Raw genomic sequence first — 20,358 nt, 5'->3', positions numbered from 1 at the left:
ATGAGATGGCCTAAAATCTCAAGTTCAGTTGGTTACAAGAATTCTACTAGAAAAATTTGGAGGTTGTACATTTACGTTGATCAATCTAGATTGCTGTAAAATTATATCATTCTGGACAAAAATTCACATCAATGCTTAATTTATCTATTATTGACCAAATAGCAGATCTCTCCTTTGTTTTACTCTTTCTACCTGACTACTGAATTGATAATTTTACTTTAAACTTATTTTCTCCAATTTGTTGACTGTGTATTTACTTTAATATTATGATGAATTTTGCTAATTTCTTGTAGAACATTTATTATCGAACCACTTAGAAGTCCAAGGGCTTAAGTTACACTGATTTATTTTTACATGCGTCCCGTTATGCAGCTGGTGATCAAATTCATGCTGTTTATACTCTTCCTCCCATGTTCCTGGTGTTTTCCCTGAAATGTTAATTCCTGCAAATCTGATTTGATTTAGGCAATCTGAGTAAATGCAAGGGAAGGATGTTTGTAGATCGTACCACACTCTGCAAATATAAAGTGATGTCATTATAAACTTAGTGATTCTTTTATTGAGTACCTACTATGGTGCCACACTCTGTGCCAGGGGCTAGGGCCCCAGAGAGAAGTCAAGCCGAATTCTGGCACTCGAGATGCTCAGAGTCAGGTATGGGGTGGGTGGAGTGGGGAGACAGTGAGTAAACAGTTATGACAAGTGAGATGACATTGGTATTGAAGGGGCAAAATAGGAGCACAGGAGAGAATCGTATAGTCAGATGGGGGTTAGTATGGAGAGGCCGTCAAAAGGAACTGACCCCTGACTGGTGGTTGTTGAAGCATGAACGGGGGGAACCAGATAAGACAAAGCTGAGGGTCAATACCTATGAAAAATGCTCAAACTTACTAGTAATTAAGAGGTTACATATTAGAAGAGCAATAAAATATTTTTTGTTAGATCGGAAAAAAATTAAGAAGATATTTGTCAATATCCAGTATTGACAAAGGTGTGGGGAAACAAGTATTCTTTTTTTTTTTTTTTTTTTTGCGGTGCGCGGGCCTCTCACTGCTGTGGCCTCTCCCGTTGCGGAGTACAGGCTCCGGACGCGCAGGCTCAGTGGCCATGGCCCACGGGCCCAGCCGCTCCGCGGCATGTGGGATCCTCCCGGACCGGGGCACGAACCAGTGTCCCCTGCACCGGCAGGCGGACTCCCAACCACTGTGCCACCAGGGAATCCCGAAACAAGCATTCTTATACAATATTTGTGGGACTGTAAATTGGTGTAGCCATTTTAGAAGGATTATAAAAAATTAAAAATGTATACATTCTGATCCAGTAATTTTTTTCTAAAGACATCCTTACATGTAGTCATAAAGAGAACCATAGAATGTTCATTACAGCATTATTGGAATTAATGAGGATTTGGAACTCAGTTGACTGTCCATCAGTAGGAGAATAAAACAACCATACTATGAAATACCATTCTGCACAAGAATGGAAAGTGTTTCAAGAAGTATTGTTAAAGCATTAATTTATAGTATGTTATGCATAGTATGATGTCATTTACAGGAAAACCCCAACAAAGCATTTATTTCTTTATGTACAGATACATAGAAAGGGTCTGTAAGAAACCACACTAAATTGATAACAGGACTTTCTTCTGAGAAAGGGAATGAAATTGGGAGAGGGCTTTGGCTTTTTACATTACATAGCTCAGTATTTTTTGTAAAATAAAAATGTATTCATGATTTGAATAAATTAAAAAATAAAATTAAAAACTAAGTAGGGTCAAAAAAAAGAACCCCAAAAAACTAAGTAGGGTCAAAGGGGACATCACCACAGTGGAGAAATTTGTCAGTACACAGCACGAAGAGTCCTGGGCTAGCAGTTGGGGCCTCCAGGTGGTCCTTCCTGCACCAGGCAGCCTCCCTGTGCCTGCATTCCATCTCTTCTTGCCTCGTCTAAGACCTGTTCCTTCCTTTGTCCGCCTTTCTCCCTCTTTTGGCTCTTCCTAACTCCACAAGCATGCTGCAGGATTTCTCATCTAAAAATGTCTCCCTCATCTTTTATTCCCCATCGGCTATCACCTCACTTCTATGCTCCCTTTGATGGTAAAACTCGCTATGAGTTGTGTATGCTCACCTGCATTTACTTCATCACCTCCTGAACCTATTCTCTCCAATCAGACTTCCATCTCCGCTCCACTGAAACGTTTCTGGTCAAAGTGTCCCCATGATCACTGTCTGGACACCCAGTGGTCCTTCTCAGTTCTCATCCTCCTCTTCCTCAGGCACCATCTGGCTGATGGGCACTTCTCCTTTGGAAACACTTTCTTCACTTGGCCTCCAGGACACTAAATGCTTCTAGTTTTCTGTCCCCTTTGAGGGCCGTTCCTTCTCTTCCCTAACCTCTACGTGTTGGCATCCCCCAACCGCTCTCCTCAGCCACAGGTCTTTTCTACACTCACTCCCTGTAACAGAAATTCTCAATTTTTTTTCTCTCAGGACCACTCTATGTTTTTAAAATTATTGAAGAAACCGGAGAGCTTTTGTTTATGTGAGTTATAGCTGTCAATATTTATATACTGGAACTTAAAAATTAGAAATTTGAAAGATCATTTAATTATTAATCACTTAAAATAATAATAATAAGCCCATTACATGTTAACATAAATGAAATATTTGTTTTCTGAAAAAAACATATTTTCCAACCTCTCCCCCAATTAGTGAGAAGAAAAGCATCATTTTACCATTTTGCAAATCTCTTCAATGTCTGATTTAATGTCAATAGAAGACAGCTAGGTTCTCACATCTGCTTCTGCATTGTCTGTTGTGATATGTTCTTTTAATGGAATTATATGAAGAAAATATTGTCTTAAGTATACATTTAGGTTGAAAGTGAATAACATTTTAATATCCTTTTTAGATAACAGCCGATAGCCTTCTTTGATTCTACACCAAAACTCAGCAAGCAGTTGTTTCTTAAAGGGTGATTAGTTGCAATATGGAATCTGAAATGGACTTTTTGCATGATGTTGCATTCAAGTGCATTGGTCTAGCTTGTACTTTGAAGGGATCTCTCACCCAGGCATGATTTCATATATCACAAACTTGTCATTTAGAAAATATTGGTTTACTGAGTTATGCAGATATTCCAAATGTTGATGCATCTTATGATACAATATTGAAAAATCATACTTGTTGCAAGCACCACGTATCTCATTAGAAAGGACTTGGAGTATTAGGAAGCTGTCAAGTTTATAGTAGAAGATACAACTTTTCAAAAATCCTAAATTTTCTCTGAAATCTCAAATTGTTTTCCTTGAAGTGACAAGCTCATTGCATTCATTTTAGATGTAATACCTGTCATAAATCCAAGTCTAAATAACTATAACTATTTTCCAGTCTTTTTCAGTAAGAAAGGTGTTCCATGAAAAACTGACTAATTCAGTTCTCAACTCTCTCACACAAGTGCTTTTCCTTAGAATAACCATCATATTTTGTTATGCAGCAGAAGTGCCCTATGCATACTTCCCGTTTCATCAGATGAAATCATTAAAAATCATGTACTTACTTTAATAAAATTAATATTTTTTTTCTTACCTTATAGGTGACATTTTCAAGGGAAGATATCCCCTCTTTTTTAATCCAGGAGGTGTGGAGGTGAAGACCACAGTGACTACTAATATAGTTTGGTGCTACTGCTTTGATTCATGCTCAGATGTCAGCAGCTTTTTACCCACCATTGCTTTTTCACCATCAGTTCAAAGGGCTGCACAGTGCAAAAGGCAACTACTGTTTTAGCATTGTTGTGAAATAGATTTATCCTGTGGACCCCCTGAAAAAGTCTTAGAGACCCACCCCCAGGGGTGCATGGACCACACTTGGAGAATCACTGATGTAGACTACCTCTCACTCCAATCAGCCTCACCCAACCTCAAAGTGACCAACTCTTTGGCTAATTATTTGTTGTGCAAAGTATAATTATAAGATGGCTAATCACTTGCAATTATATCACATGTAAATTTTGAATAATGGTTTTAATAAGGTTATTAAGCCTATTAGTGCTTCGTACTTACATGTCTTTTTTTTTTTTTTTTAAACAGGAAATTAGGTTGGCAAATGTTAGCTGCAAATCCCTTCTCTCCAATTTTATGTTTTTAATGCCCCAAGTGACTTGGTTTGGAGTTACACACTGCTTTTCAAAACTGTTCTCTCATATAATGTCTATTGGGTTGGAGAGAATAGATAACCTTTAACACTCAGATTCTAGGACACCTCTCATCAAAGATGTGTGTTTAAATGTCCTTGAATAGCATTACTGTGCCACTTATAACAATGGCTTTGTCTATTTCTTTCTAAGCATTTGCTCTGTTTCTGGCCCCAAATAGCAAATTTAAGTCAGAAGCAGAGGGAGCAACAGTCACCCTGGAAACTTCCGTCTAGTTTGCACCCACTTATGTTGACCCACTGGTCTCACTCGTAACTCTCTAGCTTGATATGGTAACTTTGGTCATTGTTTTTGGCTCTTTGGGCTTTTGTGACTTCTTAAGGCTAACTGCAGGCTTACTTTATTTTTTTTAAGTTGTGTCTGTTGCCCTGCTCTTACTCCCAGCTTTGAAGAACTTCTCTATCATTTAGCCCTGGCAGGCAGCACTCCACTGTCTGGACCGACTCCTGGCCTCACTTTCAGAAGGGGATTTGCATAACCATAAATTCTCAGGTTAGAGGCATGGGGTTCAGGTGGTTATTTCTGTTAAGGATTTGGAGTCACCTGTTTCCCTCTCTGGGGGTCGCTTGGAAGAAATAGTATGCATAAAGGATTATAATGGAGAACCGCTTAACTAATAAGCTGGTCAAACACCTAATGCAGGGCTTACTATGTATGAGCTTGACTTCTATTACACAGTATCCCTGGCCCTAGAGAAACATGGTTCCTAGAACATTTCATGCTCTGACCCATAAACTTAGTCATATCTTTTCCCAAGGCATGGCTAGTTAAGGGTTGGAGAAAGCATATTTGGTGGAGAGAAGCAGGAGCATCTCTCTCCAGCAGTTTTCCCTAATGCTTCTAAATCAAGCAGCAGCATAAAGTAGGATGTGGACTTGAACATCATGTTGCCCTACAACAACCAAACCTGAATGTCAGAGAGAACGTCAGAGATCGGCAGGTGCAACTCCACTTCATCATATGAATGAAGTCCAGGGATGCTAAATGTTCCACCCAACAGCCACACAGAACCAGAACCCTTTCACCTGTAGACACAGACTTCTTCCTACTCTACCACATGGACTCACAGTGCTCTGGAATTTTAGATGTTGCGTTTTGTTCTTCCAGTTTCATTGAGATATAACTGACACACATCACCATATAAGTTTAAGGTGTACCACATATTGATTTGACTTACATCCATCATGAAATGATTATCATAATAAGTTCAATGAACAGCCATCATCTCTTATAGATACAGCATAAAAAATTATTTTCCTTGTGATGAGAATTCTTAGGGTTTATTCTCTTCACAATTGTCATATATAATGTGTAGTAGTGTTAATTATTTTATCATTTCGTACATTACATCCCCAGTACTCATTTATCTTACAACTGTAAGTTTGTACCTTTGTACCTTTTGATTGTCTTCATCCAATTCCCCCTCCCCCTCCCCTCTGGTAACCACAAATCTGATCTTTTTCTATGAGTTTGTTTGTTTGTTTTTGAAGTATAATTGACCTATAACACTCCATTGGTTCCTGATACACAACATAGTGATTCGATATTTTTATGCATTTCAAAATGATCACCATGATAAGTCTAGTTACCATCTATCGCCATACAAAGATATTACATAGCTATTGACTATATTTCCCACACTGTACACTTCATTCCTGAGACTTATTTATTTTGCAGCTGGAAGTCTGTACTCTTAATCTCCCTTATCTATTTATGTATTGCTTTTAAGCAAGGAGTTCTTCCTTCCTGAAATTTTGGTATTGTTTTTTATCCTTCTACATGGGTTACTGGGCCTTGGCTTCTTTAACCTAAATAGGATTTTCCTGTTACATTAATTGCTTTTGAAAGTGATCTGAACACAAATAACTATTTTTAATCTTTAAAAAATACTTTTTTCTTCTCACTTATTGTTAGAGCTCTCCCTTTTGTCAGGGTCCCAGCCCCCAAGCTGCCAACCTCACAGAGGGCTTTTTGCTTTTGCCTTTGAACTACTCAATTTCTTTCAGAAAACACATGGTTTTAAGGGATATAACTTTTTGAATTTTCTGAAGCCTGAGAGTCAAGAGAACAGATTTCATTAATGTTGACTCAACTGAAGGATGTAAGATTTGTAAAACTAAGCGGTTATCTTTGTCTTTTAATACATGCATGTAATTTCAATTAGAGTTATATTCATCTCATACAGGAGATACTAAATTTTGAGGGGGTGGAGGGCATAACGGAAGAAGGAAAGGAAAGCAACCATCTTCTCTTCCAAACTTTTGCTTTCAAAGGTACATTTCCAAAGAACATTGTTAATACACAAAGCATGAGGCTGATCACAGATAATAGGAGGCACTTTCTAGAGATCCAGTTGAATAGAGAAATCCATAAATTCTATCCCATGTTGATAAGCATTTGGACTCAAAGGGACATTTGCTCAAAATGCCTATGGCAGCTGCCACATCTCTCACAAACACTGCCTCTAGGTCAATGTTCTATTTATTCTCCTGATTCCACCAGAAGAGGACCCCCATCCTATGCCAATCTCTCTTTAGTAATTGTTACACACTTGATAACTCTTTGTTCTTTTAAGAAGACTGGACTAGCACAGGTTATCTGCAGGTATAATTTACATGAGAGTATATGAGAGTTTAATAGGAGCTACTGCTACAAAGGACATACTGGATGGTGACACACAGGGACTGTCATGCTGCTGTGTTTCTGCTTAATGGGGGATCCATTGGAACTCTGATTCCAGACAGAGAATCTCCTTTTTCATCAAAAGGAGTTGAATATATTCTTCTCCATTCCAGCTCAACGGCAGAGCACACGGGCACAGTGTACAGAGACAGGTGGCGAAAGAGCACTAAGAGAGAGATAACTAGAAAACCTGGGCCCACAAAAGCGTAGAGAAAAAAACCCCTGCAGGGCAGGTGGCCAACCAGCTGAGGTGCGCATCTCCTTAGAAATACAGCTGGTAAGGATAACGCTTAGAGTCAACACTGAGCAAGTTGCATGAGCAGACTGTTTTGTAAATAGCAGTACAGAGCCTAATGCAAGAAGGTGCTATGTCAGCATAGACTAGCTCACGATAAAGATGATTTTCACATAAGCTGCACCTAGACGGTTCCCTCCTTCGTGCCGTGTGGTCAGAATCTCTCTGCATAGCTCTCATAAGAATTATAAACCATTTGTGTCTGATGACTTACAACTTTTCCTCTCCTTTTTCCCCCTCTGCCTTTCTCCTAAGGAAGATCTGTCTGCCTGCTGGGCTCTCATAGGATGATGGCTGGAAACTGCAATAGGATTGGCGAGCTAGCAGGATTTCACATTGATAATGGAGGAACTCCCTGGTCTGAGGACAGAATAGAGGCAGAAGAGAAAGAGGGACACTGGCTCCCGCTCCCACCGCCCAACAAAAACTGAAAACAACTGAACAGAGTCTGCTTGGGAGCAGGCGCTAAGTTTGGGTAGAGATTTTAGGAAAATTAGATTTAGGACATGTGGGGCAACTATTGGTGGGTATGAGCTGTAAGTGGAAAAAGATGAGGAAACAAGTTTTCATCATTTTAGCTGCACACGGGAATGGATTCCCCTTTCATTCTTTGAGTGTCTCCAGTGAAGGTTTAAACTATTTAACAATTAATTTTAAACATCAGACTAGTATTTCTTCAATGGCAACTTCATGAGGCTTTAGGTCAAAAGGTGGGGTTCATATGTAAATTTAAGCTTCCATTAAAAGTATGGTAAACTGTGTCCATTTCTCAGTCATAACTAATTCTTTTTTTTTGTCATAAAGGCCTGGATTTAGAGAAATTTCCAAGTACTTTTATACATAGATAGCTGGATTGCATGGAGGGTACTTAAATAATATTTTCTCAATTTTGATGTTGACAGTGGGGAGATAAACAAGACTGTTGTCCTCAATGCTGCTTTAGGCAGGCTATCTCTGGACGTGTTCCAGGTGACAAAGGCCACCTTTGGTCTTTGTCAGGGGCCCCAGACCACTGGGAGTATGGGGGCCCTAGGAAGGGACAATGGGCACATGATCAATGTCTGAAACAATGCATGCCACCTCTTCACGTGAGGAGGGCATCTTTGGTTCTTGGTCATTTCCTCATCCTAGAGCTACACTCTCAAACGCAGGGCCAATGGCTAAAGGGGGTCACGTTCCCACAGGTAGAATAAAAACAGCACATAAAAGTTGGAAGTTGTGAGCTAGGAGTGCCTTGGTTCACCAAATTATTCTCTGGTTCCATTATTCACAAGGTTCCATGACGGCGGATCCTACCACTTCTTATTCACCTGTGGCCTTGGTCAAGTTTCTTAGCCTATCAACTTAGCCCTTAGATTCCTCAACTTTGAAATGCAGAAAATAATACCACCCACCTCACAAAGAGATGAAATGAGAAAACCTCTAAATAACACTCAGTACAGTGCTTGGTATGTAGGGAATGCCTATGAAGGTTACTTCCTACTATCTCTATTAATCATACTGTAAGTATTGTTACACTTAATGGCAAGGACTGACCTAATTTTCTTTACATGATTAAACGTGAAAATCTACACCTAAACTTGAAGACACATTTCTTTTACTTTCCCTTATACTCACGAATATAAGGGAATTTATGATTTCTATATAAATATGAGTGCCATTTCCTGAAGTTTGGTTATCCTTTCTAGCTTTTTCTCTACCTTTTTCATTGTCCCCATCTCCTAAATCCTTTCAAGTTTGAGCCCCTTGCCAAACACCCCAAAAGGAGGTGGCTGTTGACCATTTCCATGAATTCTTCTTTCATTATTGACCCCTGTAGCTCTGTGTTGACAGTTGTCTTTTGGCACATTTAACCCGTATTAACAATGTTTGCACATTTCTCTCATCTGCCCTCCTTGATTATAGTTGACTGCAGAGGCAGGATGAGCCTTATTTATCTTTGAAATAGCTACGGCATCTGTGCCTTATTAGGTAGTAAGTATTTAATAAGTATTTTTAAAATGAGTGAGTAAAGATAAGAATAAACTATTCAGGATATGCGAGGTCATCTATTAAATTAAAAAATGGGGTGCTCAAACTCTAAATGGCTGTCCCCAGGCCCCAAGACAACACCCAATCCCACACAGCACACTGGGTTTGTGTTCACTCAGACTAGCCATGCATCTTCTCTACTTTCAACTCCAGAGCATTAAAACCAGGATGATTCTAAGACCTTGAGACTTGCCTGTTGCCTTTTTTTTTTTTAAAACAGCTCATGCAGCTCAATATCAAAAAAACAAACAACCCAATCCAAAAATGGGCAGAAGACCTAAATAGACATTTCTCCAAAGAAGATTGCCAACAAACACATGAAAGAATGCTCAACATCATTAATCATTAGAGAAATGCAAATCAACACTACAATGAGATATCATCTCACACCAGTCAGAATGGCCATCATCAAAAAATCTACAAACAATAAATACTGGAGAGGGTGTGGAGAAAAGGGAACCCTCATGCACTGTTGGTGGGAATGTAAATTGATACAGCCACTATGGAGAACAGTATGGAGGCGCCTTAAAAAACTAAAAATAGAACTGCCTACTGCCTTTTAAAATGTTAATATATGAGAGTAAATAAGCAAGTAAACTTTGTCTCTTGAGGCAGAAAAATTCAGTGTTGTGCTTGAGTATTTTTCATCGGAGGTCAACTCTAGAGACCCTGAGCAGGAATACCCGCTCCTTGCCAGCAGGGGTAAAGTCTAATTTGCATAATGCCCCACCACACAGTAGACTCTATGTCAGTGGTGGGTTTGTTGTTTGTCATTCATGTTCCAGAAGCAATTTCTAATAATTCTCATTTCAACATCTTGGGGACAAATCTCATGTCCTGTTGTTTCCTTACATAGACATATTGAAATGTTTGAAGGTGTGCAAACACACATACCTGCTAGTGGAGTCCAGAAATCCAGTAGTGCCAGAGAGTTGGGGCCAGTCGAGCTCATTGGTAAGAGCTGTTGGTAAATTGAAGAAGGATTTCTAAAGGAAAAATAAAGTAGAAATTATCAAAATGATCACTTGTTTTCTATAAGGAGTAAGATTATCTACTGCTCAGGCATTGTGGTCTGTCTGCCTCTCTCTCACTCTCTTTCTTAATGTCTTTCTTTAAGGGCCTTTGCATTTAAAGCATATACCTCTTAAGGTTAACCATCATCAGAAAATTCACAAGATGTGGTACATACTTTCAGCAGAATACTACTCAGTCTTAAAAAGGATGGAAATTCTGACACATGCTACAACATGGATGAACCTTGAGGAAATTATGCTAAGTGAAAGAAGCCAGTCACAAAAAGACAAATACTGCATGATTCTATTTGTATGAGCTATCAAGAGTAGTCAAATTCACAGAGACATTAAGTAGAATGGTAGTTGACAGGGACTGGGGGGAGACGAAATGGGGAGTTGCTATTTAATGGGTATAGAGTTTCAGATTTGCAAGATGAAAAGTTCTGGATGTTGGTTGTATAACAGTATGACTATACTTAACACTACTGAACAGTACGTTTAAAAATGGTAAGATGGGGCTTCCCTGGTGGCGCAGTGGTTGAGAGTCTGCCTGCCGATGCAGGGGACACGGGTTCGTGCCCCTGTCCGGGAAGATCCCACATGCCGCGGAGCAGCTGGGCCCGTGAGCCATGGCCCTGAGCCTGCGCGTCCAGAGCCTATGCTCTGCAACGGGAGAGGCCACAACAGTGAGAGGCCCGCGTACCGCAAAAAAAAAAAAAAAAAAAAAAAAAAAAGGTAAGATGGCAAATTTCATTTTATGTGTATTTTACCACAATTAAAAAAAAGGAATATGCAAAAAGTTGAATTGAAATTAAATGGGATAATTTTTAGTATTAGTATGTCCTGGGCAATATTTGGAACATACTTATACTTACAAAATTATTTGTTGTGTATGTAAATTCAAATTTAAGTGGGTGTCCTGAATTTTACCTGGGAATCCCAGTTTGGATAAAATCTCGAAAAGCCAATGATCCCTTTTTGCCTTGGCTGACAGCAAAACTCAGTGCCTGGTTGCAGGAAGCAGTTTATTTCAGGAAATAATGTCATCTCCTCCATATGCTCTGTGTTTCCCAACCTTGAAAACACATGCCCCCTTTGGATGAACATGAAAGCCTTGAGTCCACCTTCAATCTTATTTTAAATGAAATCTTATTTTAAAATGAAAAAGAAATGACAGATACTGCCTAAGACAAATCACATCAAAGCAATTGTAGCACTGAACAGGACTTTTCAAATGGCCTATGGTCCTGCCCCCTGCTCACTTTCTCACCCATGATCATCCTTACCTTGTCTCCTAGAGAGACTCTGAATATGGAGGCTGTGAGGGAAGGAAAAGCCACACTTCTCTCTCCTTAACCATTCAAAAATGTATCTTTATTGTTTTTTCTGATTGCAAAGTAGTACATGCTTCTTATAAAAATTCAAACATCATAGTAATATACAATGTGGAAATGAAAGTCCCCCATCACCTCTCCTTAAGAGATAACTATTATGAGATAACCACTGTTAACCCTTTGTATTATTTATATGTATATAATATATAATGGAATCTACTCATTCTTCCTACTTCAGAGTGTGTGATAATTCCTACTATCATATAGAGAATGAGTACTCAAAAGAAATAAAATAAAATTTGTATTTCTCAGTTTTGGACTGCTACTAGTCGGATGTGTTCCCACAAAAGTTGGGTTAAAGGCCTAACCATCAACATCTCAGAATGTGACTTTATTTGTAATTGGGTCATTGCAGATGTAATTAGTTAAGTGAAGATGAGGTTGGAGTAGGAAGGGTTCCTAGTCCAATATGATTAGGGGTTCTTATAAGAAGAGGAAGAAGAGAAGCTAGGAAAGAGGCATGGAACAGATTCTCTCTCAGATCCCTCAGGAGGAACCATCCTGCTGACATCTTGATCTCCAACTTCCAACTTCCAACACTATGAGAATAAATTTACTTGGTTTTAATTCACCCAGTTTGTGGCACTTTGCTGTGGTAGCCCTAGAAAATGAGGACATGGCCTGAATTGGACAATTTGCTTATAGTCCTTACGATTCAGGGGTCCAAGATATAAACCCTTCTATTATGCTGACTTCTCAAAGTAAGTCATATAATTCCACATGCACTGGTTATCCCATGGTGCCTTGCACTCTTCTCCATGGCTCTGTGAGCTTCCTTCACTCCCCTTTCCTCAATCACCTCCCCCTTGCACATGTCAATCCCAAGGTCCCCAGCCTTATTCTTATCCCAAGTGTGATTTCCAGCACAGTAGGGGCTGGAAGTGGATGGGAGGTGGTTGGGAAGGACGGTTTCTTGGGATACATCTGTATTCGTTATGATTTATCCCCGTCAAAGGAGCAGAAACAAACTCATGGAAAGGTGGCTCCCAATAAGTCTCGGAGCACCGTGCAATTCCAGTGACTGACACTTTGTTCCCCCTTAGCAAGAAGCACCCACCACATTACCGTGGTGGAGCATGCGGGCCCCTCACTGTTGTGGCCTCTCCCACTGCGGAGCACAGGCTCCGGAAGCGCAGGCCCAGCGGCCATGGCTCATGGGCCCAGCTGCTCCGCGGCATGTGGGATCCTCCCAGACCGGGGCACGAACCCGTGTCCCCTGCATCGGCAGGCGGACTCCCAACCACTGCGCCACCAGGGAAGCCCACCGTGGTGGAGTTCTGAGCAGGAACTCTCTTTTAGTTTTTGTTCCTCCTGGCACTATAACTCAAATGTTTTCTCTGTTTATCTTATTTTTTTCCGTAGGCCTTTCTGCTTATAATGTGTGCTTATATATTCAATTCTGCTAGAGAAGACAAGAAAAACACATAGAATAGATGAAAATCATAAGCTGTGGTAAGTCGAGATGGTGAGCAAGCAAGTGGTTTGTGAGATGCAGGCAGAATTTATGAGCTGTGTTAAGTAAGTTAGCAACCTGTAAAAACATGTTAAAACTTAAAAGAACGATACAACACTCCCCCACACCACCCTCTCACATTTTTCTCAGTCATCCCCACAATGACAAGCCCAGATTTGGGAAACTGGGTTTGGAAGTGGGCTTCTGATTCTGGGTGGGTCCGCTCTCTCTTTCAGAAGAAGTTGTTAGGCAAGAACTCTGCTGACATACGGAGGTGTGTCTGATACCCTCTGCAGCCTGGAATAATAATGGCGGGGATGGTAGTTCTGAAGTGTGCCAGCAAAGTGGGTTTGGATATGACGCTCTGGAAATAGGTTCCATACTTCATGCAGCCCTCATTCTCAATCAGGGGTGGGTAAAAAAATTGGTGGGAGAAGAAAAGATGTTGAGAAAGGGGTAGGACCGGTGAGGAAATGGCCAGCCACCCTGTCTTGAGAAGTGGGGTCTCCATGTCCCCAGGATTCTCCCAGCTCAATCTTTCTGCATCAACCTGAAGAAATGGTCTCAACTACCTGGGAGAATCCTGGACCCTTTGCTCTTCAAGAAGCCCCCACCATCTGTGGAATCATCCCTACCAGGTGCTGAATTATACCTGGGATCAGGGTGGGTTTGCATTCCATAGTTTGAGCCCTAGAAGGCCCAGGAAGGTAAACTGCATAGGTGTATCCTGGTTATTTGATTAACCTTGAAATAACGCAAATTTGTGTTTTCCTGGTTAAATATTTTCGACTTCACTTATGGTGTTATGGCAAGGTTTTACTACTACTAACTGTGCAAAATCAAGGAAAATGTAGCTTTACCATTGTTCCAGCTCTGACATTTCTCATTATATCCTATCCACTTCAATAAGACTGTTGGGAGGATCAAAAGACAGTGAGAGAAGCAGGTCGGCAAGCAGAAGGCCTACACTATGTAAAGCATCATGTTTAGGATGGATCACCTAGTCTCTCCCTTTCCAAGTGGATCGTCCCAGGTTTTAAGAAGAATAAAGTTTATTGCCAGATAATAGAAAAGATTTGAGCAGACAAATGGAAGCCTCAACCTATTTGTTCTTCCTTAGGAAATTTGGTAGCTAAAAATGAGAGGTAACAGCCAAAGGTTTTATAGACCTTAGCAAAAAGAGAATGTTTAAGTCCTATCACCTTAAACACTAAAAGCCTTATTTAAGCAACATTATACTCAAGATACTTCAGGCATTTAAGGCAGGAAATATGCAAATTAAGATCTCCCTCATGAACTCCTGCTTATTCCTCTTAAGCATTTATGTTCTCAGGAAACTCATCTTAAATGTACCTTAAATGTGCATATGTGGAAAGACTTTATATTTAACAAGAAAAATTTTCCAGACTTGTAAAGAGCATCAGAAACTCAATGAGTATTAAATCAACTACTGCATTGCTTCAAGTTTTCTTCTGATTTTATCAATGACATAAAAATGTTTTATGTCATAATTGGCAAGTGTATACCATTTTTCGTGTAATCACTTTTTGAGCAACCACTGTGTATCAGAAGCTGGATATTACCTCTTAAGAAAGAACAAGTACACAGGTCTACGGCTTTCCTGGTGGCACAGTGGTTAAGAATCCGCCTGTCCATGCAGGGGACACGGGTTTGAGCCCTGGTCTGGGAAGATCCCACATGCCACAGAGCAACTAAGCCCGTGAGCCACAACTACTGAGCCTGTGCTCTAGAGCCCACAAGCCACAACTACTGAGCCCACGTGCCACAACTACTGAGCCCGTGCGCCTAGAGCCAGTGCTCCGCAACACAAGAAACCACCACAATGAGAAGGCCGTGCACTGCAACGAAGAGTAGACCCCACTTGCCGCAACTAGAGAAAGCCTGTGTGCAGCAACGAAGACCCAAGGCAGCCAAAAATAAATAAAATAAATTAAAAAAAAAAAAAGAACAAGTACCCAGGTCTCATACAAACAGCAGTAAATTAAATGACCATGCCTCAACCCAAATGAGATACTGAAAAAGGTCCTTTTAAGATGGCACCTCCCATCACTCATTCTGATCCACGGAGGATTTCTGTGTTTTCTGTTGGTGGAAGAATCCCTTACATTGGGCAGCAGGGCCCAGAAAAACTACTGAGAAGGGAACTTAGAGGGAATTTGGATAACTTGCCAAAGTCACAGAGCTGGTAAACAGTGGTGCTGGGATTTGAACCCAGGTTCTGGTGGAACTAAGAAAGGAGAGGCTTGGAACAGGCAGGGGTCCTCATAAGCTCAGCTTTTGATAGCCCTGTTGTACCTGGTCCTTGCTTTTCCCTTAAGCTGCCAGATCTCCTGGAATCACAACATTGGCTAAGCTGGGTTTGCTAGTTTTTGAAAATGAGGCTTCCTGACTGCCTGCTGAGGGGACGGTCTCTCAGACACTGCTTTGGGTAAGAAGTTCAGAAGCCTATAGATATCTCTAGAGTTGTCTCCAACTTTTCCTCCTCTGTGTTTCTCTTTTATGGAAGCCATGCATAATTTATAAAGAATGCAGAATGAGTGTTCTGGGGATAAGTACTGAAATGTTACGTGGACCCTACAGAGACACCTACTCACACACCCCGCTCACGTTCCCAGGGCCTGTTCTGGCCTGACACATGCTGGGGAAAGGCAGCCACAGAGAACCGTGCACTCTGCTGCTCTGGAGGTTTATCTTCCAGCGGGGCCTGGCAGATGGAGTTCTGGGAGAACAAGGAGAGAACAAATCATTGGGTTTCTGCCTCTGTAATCTCAGGCTTAACTAGAGCAGGCAGCACTGTTCACTCAGCTAATGCTTTGATATAGACAACTTTAAGAACATAATGTAACCCTGAGTTAGATTTGTAAACTTTAGCAACTCATGTGCAGCGAGACGAGTCTGCTGTTGAGGTCCCTGTGGCCCTATAATTCATTACATTCAGAGAGAGAGAGAGAGAAGGAGATTAAGAAACACAGCAAGTGCCAGACTGGCATTCTGTTGACCACTGTGCCTTATTCGTGGAGCTCACAGTCTAGAGGGGCACAGAAAATAAACACTTCCCAGCTGAGTAACCTGGAAGACTTTCTTTAACTCCTCTGTGTCTCACTCAGTTTCTTATCTATAGAATGGACAAATAACAGCACCTATATCATTGGGTGGCTGAGAGGATTAGAAAAGCTAATCCGTGCCTAAAGTTTAGAATTGTAAGTGCTCAATAAAAGTTAGCTATTAGTGGTATTCATAAGAAGTCCAGGGTAATAGAAAAGATCCCTATTCCACATGTGGAGACTTGGGTAAGGAATCTTGAAAGAAATGTTATCCAGTGTAAGTCCTGTAAGGTTAGTAAGAGGGAGCCAGCAGAAGAGGGGTAGGGAAAAAGAGTTTAAGCATTGGCTATGCCATATGTAAAACCACAGGCTAAATTCATCATATTATATACAAGGAAGACCAACAAACTCCCCCACTCCGACCAACCCCAAACACAAAATTGGCCAGTTATCTATTGCTATGTAACAAATTACCTCTAAATTCAGCAGCCTACAACATACTACATATAAGCAGATCAGTAACAGTAACTGCTCAGTCCCAGGGATGAGGTCTATTCAATGCACATTTAAACTTCAACTTGAGCTAAATAAGTGATTTTCAGGGAAAAGGTATAGCATTTCATCTTTGACCCTATGCCAGTCCAAAAACTTATGGAGCAATGAAGATAATGTCAAATAAAGAATTCTAGCAAATATGACCAGTAAATATAAAGAGGACAGAATGGCAGGCAACAATCTTTCATCATTTTGCCTGAAAATAGCTCTTTTTATTTTTACCTTGTCAGCTCCTCTTAGTCTTTTCCTTTTTCTACTATTTACTATTTAACTTCTAACCCCATGATTTATTCATTCAGCGAATGAGTGGAGGGATGCTTTTATCTAACTGCCCCATATCCAGTGAAAATGCATTGTGTAGTTGGACGTTTTCTACAAATTCAATTCCTTCCATCATCATTTCCAGAGGGATTGGAGAACTGTATCCAAATTCATAAAAGTGAGAAAACAAGAGTTTAAAATGTGAGCCCGCCTGCCGCAACTAAGACCTGGTACAACCAAATCAATCAATCAGTCAATATTTTAAAAAAATGTCATGTTCACAAATCAGTCTTTCATGGGGTCAATGAAAAAAATTCTTTCACAAACAGAAAAAATAACTCCTCTAAGGGCCAGAAACAGCAACAAAGGGTGCTTATCATAAAAGTCTACTCAAGATACCATCATCGGATTTTGCTAAGGTTTAGTCATTCCTGAAGCAGTAGGCTGCTATTTGTCTGAGGCGGGGGTAGTTTTCTTTTGAGAGGTAAAATCCAAGCATAGATTCTAGAAGAAACCCAAAGTCCACAGTCAAGCTACAGAGGTGAGGACATGGGAAGCCGTTACTGGGCCACCTCATGACCAGGCCTGAGCTGGGCTCTCCAACCCACTATCTCACTCATAAAAATGATCTCATTTTCCTTCTCTCCTCTGTTTCACCTTCTACCAAGAAGCTGTCACAAAACCTCGCTCTTTCTATCCTTCCAACTTGAGTTAGTGCCGCAGTCTTCAGTGGCGTATCCCAGAATCTCGTGGGGAGGTTCTTTAAAATATGGATCCTGTTTGGGTAGGTTTGTGGTGGGGCCCTAGACTTCTTATTTTTAAGAAGTGCCCTAAATGGCTGCAGTGACTGGCCAAGTTTGGGAAAGGCTGCTCTACAGACTACAGCCGCTATTCAACATCATCCTCCATGTGGCACCACCAAGTGCCCCAGCCTCTTCTCCCAGCCCTGTCTCTCCCACCACTCAACCACCTGCAGCCCCTCAGACCTCCAGGCTTGTCACAAGCTCCTCCTCTTCCTTCACTGTCTTTATTGATCACTTACTGCTCATCAGTCAAGCATTAGCTAAATGCTGACCTTCTTGACTGCCCTGCCCTTCCTCTGTGAGGTACCCTCCTCCGACTCTCATCACACCTTATTATATGAGAGGAAAGCACATTTCCATCTGAAGTCACTAATTTGCAGATTCTTTCTTTCACAGCAGCTGAGCCTATACCCTCCTTGATTAATAATTAGTCCTTTAAGAAGTGCTGACCTACCCTCCCTTCTTGCTGGCTAATATGTTATCAGTGTGAGAGCATGACCTCTTTGGTGCTTCTGTTTTAAAAAATTGAATTATAGTTAATTTACAATGCTGTGCTAGTTTCAGGTGTGCAGCAAAGTGATTCTGTTATACATACATACATACATACATACATACATATACATATATACACATATATATTCTTTTTCAGATTCTCTTCCATTATAGGTTATTACAAGATATTGAATAAAGCTCTCTGTGCTATACAGTAGGTCCTGTTGTTTATCTATTTTACATATACTAGTTCATATACGTTAATCCCAAACTCCTAATTTATGCCCCCCCATCCCCTTTGGTAACCATAAATTTGTTTTCTATATCTGTGAGTCTATTTCTTTTTTGTAAATAAGTTCATCTATATCATTTTTAGATTACACATATAAGTGATATCATGTGATATTTGTGTTTCTCTGACTTGCTCCACTTAGTATGATAATCTCTAGGTCCATCTATGTTGCTGCAAATGGCATGATTTCATTCTTTTTTATGGTTGAGTAATATTCCATTGTGTATATATACCCTTTGGTTCTTCTCGATCTACTTACCTTTGGGTTCTTTATCAATCAGGGTTTAAATTCTTGGTGACGCTGTCCTCAATTTCTGCTTCTGGAATCTTTGGACCTTGTATTTCATAATTTCCCTCTAGGAATGATGGTTGAGCTCCTGCCTCTGACCAATCCTCCAGTCATTGCCTTAAGCAGGAAATCCCCAAGATCACACAGAAGCCAGTCTTGACCCCCAGACCTTGGCAAGGGCTGGGCTGGGTAATTGCTGTCCTCATCATTCCCCCAGGAGTGGCATTGAGGGAACCAATGAGTGAACGGTATGTAGCAATCGATTCCAACTTTCCAAAATTATTTTTAAATGCTAGGGTTGTCCTCTTCCCACATGCCAACTGATTTGAGATTCTAAATGCCCCCCTATGAAGAGTCACTTCCATGAAACCTATTTTATGGCTGAGGAACTTGAGGGAGAGTGTAGCAAAACGGTAGATATAATTAACTAGAGGGCAAGGGATTGTTCTCTGGTCTTAGCAACACACTGGATTGCACAGGTGTTTACTGACACACTATCTATGCGGAGATGTCTATCTAATGTGCTGGGGGAACAGGCATGTGGGCTGAGTAATTATAAATGCCTTTCAGAAGTATGGAGCTTAAAATAATTTCCTCTTGTAGTTTTTCATAACAACCAGTGTTTATGTCTTTTTAATTCTTGCAGAAGGCAGTGAGGGCTAAGATCACTGACGTTTTCAGAAGAATGAGCCTGCAACAGCCCCTGACTTTGCTGGCAGGTAAGAGACCCAGATGCTCACATTGAGCAAGAAGAAAAGGGCATTGGATTGATCAGGACTCAAGACAACAGCCCGTGTGGCCTGTGCCCGTGAACAGGGAAAGGCAACACAAGAACATTCTGTCTCCTGTGGCCTGATTGCTATTGGAGAAAAGGATTCACCATGGGGCATACAACTCTCTTTTTCTGACAGAATAAATGAGAAATAACTAGGATTGGGGCTTCTCTCCTCATTGTTTAGCATCTTTAATCTGCCAGCCTGCAAGATGTCTGAGGAGCAGAAAATGCAATTTTGTCCAGTTTTACTAAACAACAGCTTTTCCTCATCGGAAAAAATAATAAAAAAGTACTCTGACTCTTAATATTTCTGGAGTTGACATGACGTTAGCAGAGATAGAATTTCCATATTTTATTATGCACCATGAAAATCAGCCTTTATGCTTAATGGAAGCTTTATGCTCACTGCTAAATCCAGAGAGCGGAGGCAGGGCGGGTTAGTGAGAGGCAGGGTGAGAGCTCAGATACTGCCTGTGTCACCTGTGGGCTAATAAAGAGTAGCCTAGGCTGATTTACAAAATCATCTCAGAGAGAGGAAAAAAATGCATAGGGGCTTGGAAGATCGGAGCCGCTTTGCTCTCAGGTGAAAATGCATTTTCTGCAGCCAGATTAAGGGTACATTTTGTCCTTGACACAGCACGAAATTCAATCTGTGCCTACTTACCCTACAGACAACAGCTTGCCAGGGGTCGTGCTAAGATTTTATAATAGTACAGGCAACAGCCTTTGCTAGCAAAATAAAC

At 40.8% G+C, this 20,358-nt stretch overlaps 1 protein-coding gene across 6 annotated transcripts in view; it reads right to left on the bottom strand.

Moving 5' to 3' along the window:
• AOAH (acyloxyacyl hydrolase) overlaps window positions 1-20,358 on the bottom strand; it is a 166,966-nt gene that overhangs the window by 62,083 nt on the left and 84,525 nt on the right. For all 6 annotated transcript variants that reach the window (XR_016394296.1, XM_089917521.1, XM_089917519.1 and 3 more), the window contains one exon: window positions 10,118-10,209. Coding sequence is in view for 5 of the 6 variants with exons in the window: in XM_089917521.1 (XP_089773647.1) it covers window positions 10,118-10,209 (92 nt within the window). In the remaining variant the exon portion in view is untranslated. The remainder of the gene's footprint in view (window positions 1-10,117; window positions 10,210-20,358) is intronic.

The sequence above is a fragment of the Delphinapterus leucas genome, chromosome 9, assembly GCF_059928025.1.
Source record: "Delphinapterus leucas isolate spDelLeu-1000000601 "Yukka" chromosome 9, BTC_Dleu_Yukka2, whole genome shotgun sequence".
NCBI classification, from domain to species: domain Eukaryota; kingdom Metazoa; phylum Chordata; class Mammalia; order Artiodactyla; family Monodontidae; genus Delphinapterus; species Delphinapterus leucas.
This window is presented reverse-complemented; position numbering and strand designations above follow the sequence as displayed.